Genomic DNA, 5599 nt, shown 5'->3' on the forward strand with positions numbered 1-5599 from the left:
TTAGGGACAAGGGATTGCTCCTAAGAAACTCATAATATAGGAAGAAAATTGGATACACATGCAAAATATCAGCTAAAAATGCTGCTTTAATGCCTCCTTGAGTCCTCCCTAGGCCTCTTTGAACCCACATTCTCCTGCCTGTGGATGTCATTCCTGTCTGGACCTCAAGGGTGTGTCATAAGGGAGTGAGGAATAGCAAACTAGGTGTAAGAGCCACTGCTGAAGAAACTCATAATATAGGAAGAAAATTGGATACACATGCAAAATATCAGCTAAAAATGCTGCTTTAATGCCTCCTTGAGTCCTCCCTAGGCCTCTTTGAACCCACATTCTCCTGCCTGTGGATGTCATTCCTGTCTGGACCTCAAGGGTGTGTCATAAGGGAGTGAGGAATAGCAAACTAGGTGTAAGAGCCACTGCTGGGAGCTCCTCAGAGCTGCTGGAGGTGCTCAGAGGGGTTGGAGTTTGCTCCATGGGCTGTGAGAGTCACTGGTTTGACCTGATTTCTCTCCTTCCAGGGGGTGAACCACCGGCTCAGGGGGAGTCTGACAGCCATCAAAACCAGAGCTCCACAGCTGGGAGGTAATGGATTTGGGGATCTTGGGAATGGGACCCTGGGCTATGGGGGCAGCAGGTCCTTAGGCCAAAGTAAATGCCATGACTTCCATTCTGATCACACTTGGCTAAGCAGAGATTAGTGAGATGATCTATGCAATGGGAATATCTCTGCAAGTTGGGGATGTTCCTTGTGATTGGTTTTAACCTGTATCTGGTTCTTTTGGGGTCTGTATTGACCTCCTGTCTGTAAGTGAGCACAGGAGCCACAGCAGCTCTTGGAGCACTACAAGTGGCTTCTCTGCTGTCTCCTAACTGGGTTGGTTTCCTTTGTTCCAGGTAGTTTTGCTGTCTGGGGAGGTCTCTTCTCCATGATTGACTGCAGTATGGTCAGGATGAGAGGGAAAGAAGATCCATGGAATTCCATCACCAGTGGTGCCCTGACTGGAGCCATTTTAGCTGCAAGAAGTAAGAAATTGGGGATATGAGCCCCAAAACCTCCTGTGCTCTGAATCTAACAGCTCTCATGGTTATAGCAAAGCAACTCTGACACCCACGTTGGAATTTGCTTTCTCAGAGACACTGAAAGACAACCTGAAACTTTTCTCCTGTGCCTATGGAATCAATAATCAGATTGCCAAAGGTTCCCAGTGAGCTGTGAGTTCCTTGGGAGGAGGAGGAGGAGCAGGAGTTGCCCAGTAATTATTCTTTAATGCAGCTTAATGGAGGCAAAATGACTAGTCTGAGGCTGGTTTAGGACAGATTAAAACTGCACAAAGAGGGTGCTGAGACACTGGCACAGATTGCCCAGAGCAGCTGTGGCTGCTCCAATCCCTGGGAGGGTCCCAGGGCAGGTTGGACAGGGCTTAGAGCAACCTGGGCTAGTGGGAGGTGATGAGCTTTAAGATCTCTTCCCACCCAAACCTTTCCATGACTCTTTGAAATCTAAGCAATGCAGCAGAGAATTCCAAGTGATGGTTTGTGTTCATTCCCAGATGGTCCTGTGGCCATGGTTGGATCTGCTGCCATGGGAGGGATTCTCCTGGCCCTCATTGAAGGAGCTGGAATTCTGCTGACAAGATTTGCATCCACACAGTTCCCAAATGGTAAGGAACCAACAGAGATGGGGACACGAGAGTTTGTGCCTCTTCCAACCATCAGTGTTAGCCCGGAGTCCTGAGGCTGTGGGAAGCCAAGGAGAAGCTGCAGGTGCTGATGACACCAAAGTATCATCAGCTCCTTCCTGCTGGGTGGCTGGAGGTGACATGTCTGAGGTGGGACAGCCCTGCTGCCCATGTCAGGTGGTGGGATGGGTGGAGGGATGGGTGGGTGGATTTAGGCAGTGGTGGGACACCAGGGTTTGAGGGAACAGCAGGCTGTGGGCAGGAGGGATGGTTCTGGCAAGCTGGAGTTGGAATCCTGGGGGAAATGAGGAAATGAAAATCAGGATAAGGATAAAACATTTGTAAGGAAGGTGGTGGTGGTTGGTTTTGGTTGGGTTTTTTTCTGAACTGCTTTAATATCTACATCCTTTTTATTTCCCCGAGTAAAACACAAGCTGAGGTGTCAGTTGGGTGAGGAATTGTGTGAGTACTTGACTGTGGAAAATCCTAAATGCCTCTGTCATAGGATCCCAGGCTAGGCTGTGCTGGAAGGATGTTAAATCCCATCCCATCCCACCCCTGCCATGGGCAGGGACACCTCCCACCAGCACAGGTTGCTCCAAGCCCTGTCCAACCTGACCTGGAACACTCCCAGGGATGGAGCAGCCACAGCTGCTCTGGGCAACCTGTGCCAGTGCCTCAGCACCTCACAGGGAGGAATTCCTTCCCAATATTCCATCCAGCTCTGCCCTCTGGGAGTGGGAAGCCATTCCCTGTGTCCTGTCCCTCCATGCCTTGTCCCAAGTCCCTCTGCAGCTCTCTTGGAGCCCCTTGAGGCACTGGAAGGGGCTGTGAGATCTCCCTGGAGCTTTTGTTCTCCAGGCTGGACACCCCCAGCTCTCAGCCTTTCCACCTAGGAGAAATGCTCCACCTTATTTTGAGAATACAGACAAACCCACTAGTGTTGGATTAGTAGCAGGTCACTATTCTCAAGTGGTTTCCTCTCTTGGGTTTGTTTACTGATGGTCTTTGTCCAGTCTAAATTGTGAGAATTGCTGTGCTTTAAAGGCATATAAATATTAATCTGCCTTGGACAAAGATGTCATCTGTCTGGTACAATTTATTCCCTCTGGGATTGGCCCCCAACAGCCACTCCACACTTGTTCCATGTCACTGGTTCCTTTATCATGGTGCTGGTTAAACCTTCACAGAGGGGCCAAGTCCACATCAAGGGCACTAAGGCACAGGTTTCCACCTCCTCCTGGTGACTCACAGTGTTTCCCTCTCCCTGCTCTGATCCAGTTCCCTGTTGGTAATCCTTGGAGCCACCTGGGCTAGTGGAAGGTGTCCCTGCCCATGGGATGAGATGGGATTTCAGGTCCTTCCAACCCAAACCAGTCTGGGACTCTATGATAATCTGAGGTCTTTTCCAATCATGATGATTCCTGGTGAGGGAAAAGCTAGAGACCTGCCCAGGACATAGGTAAAAGGAAGGGAAGAGCTGGGAATTGGTGAGGACTCTTGAAAGGCAGAAGGATCATCCTGGGAATGTGGACAGGACAGGCTGATAAACACAACAGCACAGTTTAAGGACATATATGTTGGGAACAGACTGGGAGATGCTTAAAGGTTGATCAGCCACTTCTCTCCCCTTGGTTGCAATTTCCCTCCCAAACCAGTCAGGGATTTATGATTTTATGGACTTGATGATTTTAGAGGTCTTTTCCAACCACAGTGATTCCTGATGAGGGAAAAGCTTGAGACCTGCCCAGGACATGGGTAAAAGGAAGGGAGGAGCTGGGAATTGGTGAGGACTGTTGGAGTGTAGTTAGAACCTGATAAACACAACAGCACAGTTGAAGGATGTGTGAGGCACAGACTGGGAGATGCTTAGAGGATGCTACAACCACTTCTCTCCCCTTGGCTGCAGTTTCCCTCCCAAACCAGTGTGGGATTTATGGTTAATTTTAAGATGGATTTATCCAAACCAATGGTGTTAGTAGGAATAATCTCCTGTGTGTTGGTGTTCATGTGCCTCTCCCTGTCCCTGCTGCAGGCCCACAGTTGTCAGAGGATCCCTCCCAGCTCCAGCCCTCCCCGTTTGGCGAGTACAGACAGTACCAGTGATGGTCCCATCTCCTCCCCCTGTGCCTGAGCGGTCCTGCCTGGAGCTGGAGCCCCCCATGGGTATGTGCACCCCAGTGCTGTCCCCACACACCACCACAGGAGGATTTGCAGCACTGCTCAGTGTCAAAACTGCTCAGGAGAACTTTCAGCAGATGACAAATCTATTTATTCCTGATAGATTCCATTGCTGTATGTCACACATGGCTGGTAGAATACATGGAGGGTTGAGACAAGGACCTAATGGAGTCTTGTCATCCTTTGGACATGGACTGAAGTCTTTGAAGTCTCCTCTGGGATGTGGCACTGAGCAGCCACAGTGAACACAGCTGGAATTTAGCCTCTTCCACATTGGATTTGGGTTGTGGGATGGAGGGGGAATGTTGCACCTGCAGTTGTGTGTGTGTGACAGGTATGTCTGTCTGACAGGTGTGTGTGTGTGTGCAGGCTCATCTCACTTTTCCCCCTTCCCTGGTTCCTCAGGCAAATTTTAACACCAGTGTTCTGGATCTGTCCTTGCCCAGTGCTCTATCCTGTTCCCAGGTGAGCCCCAGCACAGCCTGAGGGTTCCACCAGAGCCTTCCATGTGCATCCAAACCTTGGTGCTCATCCCTGGGGTTGTCCCATCCTTGGATCCAGGAGTGGAGCACTTGGGTGTTGTCAGATCCATGTGGAGAGCTGTGGAGCAGGAGAGGGTGGAGAGCCACAGAGGTGTTCACACCTGGTGGCTTAGGACTGTATGGAGCACATGGTCCAGGCTCACAGCTCCTGTGCTCCTGCCTGTCCCAGAGCCACCCCAGGAGCACTGAGCAGCTCCAGAGAACACAGCTGGAATTTAGCCTCTTCCCCATGGGATTTGGATTGTGGGATGGAGGGGGAATGTTGCACCTGCAGTTGTGTGTGTGTGACAGGTATGTCTGTCTGACAGGTGTGTGTGTGTGTGCAGGCTCATCTCACTTTTCCCCCTTCCCTGGTTCCTCAGGCAAATTTTAACACCAGTGTTCTGGATCTGTCCTTGCCCAGTGCTCTATCCTGTTCCCAGGTGAGCCCCAGCACAGCCTGAGGGTTCCACCAGAGCCTTCCATGTGCATCCAAACCTTGGTGCTCATCCCTGGGGTTGTCCCATCCTTGGATCCAGGAGTGGAGCACTTGGGTGTTGTCAGATCCATGTGCAGCTCCAGTGTCAGTCCCTGGCCTGACCCTGCACCACAGGGCTCTGCTGGGAGGGGACACCCTCAGCCTTGTCACCTCTCCTGGAGCACTGGGTGACCTCTCCCGGCAGTGCTGTGTCTGGGATTGGGCTCTGCCCTGGTGGGACATGGGGTGCAGGACTTGGGGGTTGACGTGCAGGCAGGGACCTGCTGCTGCCCACCCTGGAGGCTCCAGCCAGGCCTAGCCTGGGGGCTCCTCACTGCCAAACAGCTCAGCAAAGAGACCACCACACAAGGTGACTCTCACCTGCAGGGGGTGGCAGGCACAAGGGGCACAGAGCTGTGGTGGGACAGGGGGCACAGGGCTGTGGTGGGTCCTGCGGGGAGAGAGGGCTGTGGTGGGACAGGGGGCACAGTGACAGCACTGTCCCTGCAGGGACAAGGGGCACAGAGCTATGGTGGGACAGTAGGCACAGGGCTGTGGTGGCCCTACAGGGACAGGGGACACAGGGCTGTGGTGGGACAGAAGGCACAGAGCTATGGTGGGACAGGGGGCACTGGGCTGTGGTGGGACCTGCAGGGACAGGGAGCACTGGGCTGTGGTGGGACAGAAGGCACAGAGCTATGGTGGGACAGGGGGCACAGGGCTTTGGTGGGCCTGGAGGG

General features: G+C 52.4%; 1 protein-coding gene across 1 annotated transcript in view; it reads left to right on the forward strand.

Annotated features, from left to right (window-relative positions):
* The window catches only part of TIMM17A (translocase of inner mitochondrial membrane 17 homolog A (yeast)), a 4894-nt gene extending 1093 nt beyond the window's left edge, over positions 1-3801 (forward strand). The window contains exons 2-5 of the mRNA XM_009076667.1: positions 519-582; positions 895-1023; positions 1551-1661; positions 3715-3801. Of these exons, the coding sequence (XP_009074915.1) occupies positions 519-582; positions 895-1023; positions 1551-1661; positions 3715-3785 (375 nt within the window). The 3' untranslated portion in view covers positions 3786-3801. The remainder of the gene's footprint in view (positions 1-518; positions 583-894; positions 1024-1550; positions 1662-3714) is intronic.
* The last annotated feature ends 1798 nt before the right edge of the window (positions 3802-5599 follow it).

Source organism: Acanthisitta chloris, unplaced genomic scaffold, assembly GCF_000695815.1.
Source record: "Acanthisitta chloris isolate BGI_N310 unplaced genomic scaffold, ASM69581v1 scaffold21016, whole genome shotgun sequence".
NCBI lineage: Eukaryota > Metazoa > Chordata > Aves > Passeriformes > Acanthisittidae > Acanthisitta > Acanthisitta chloris.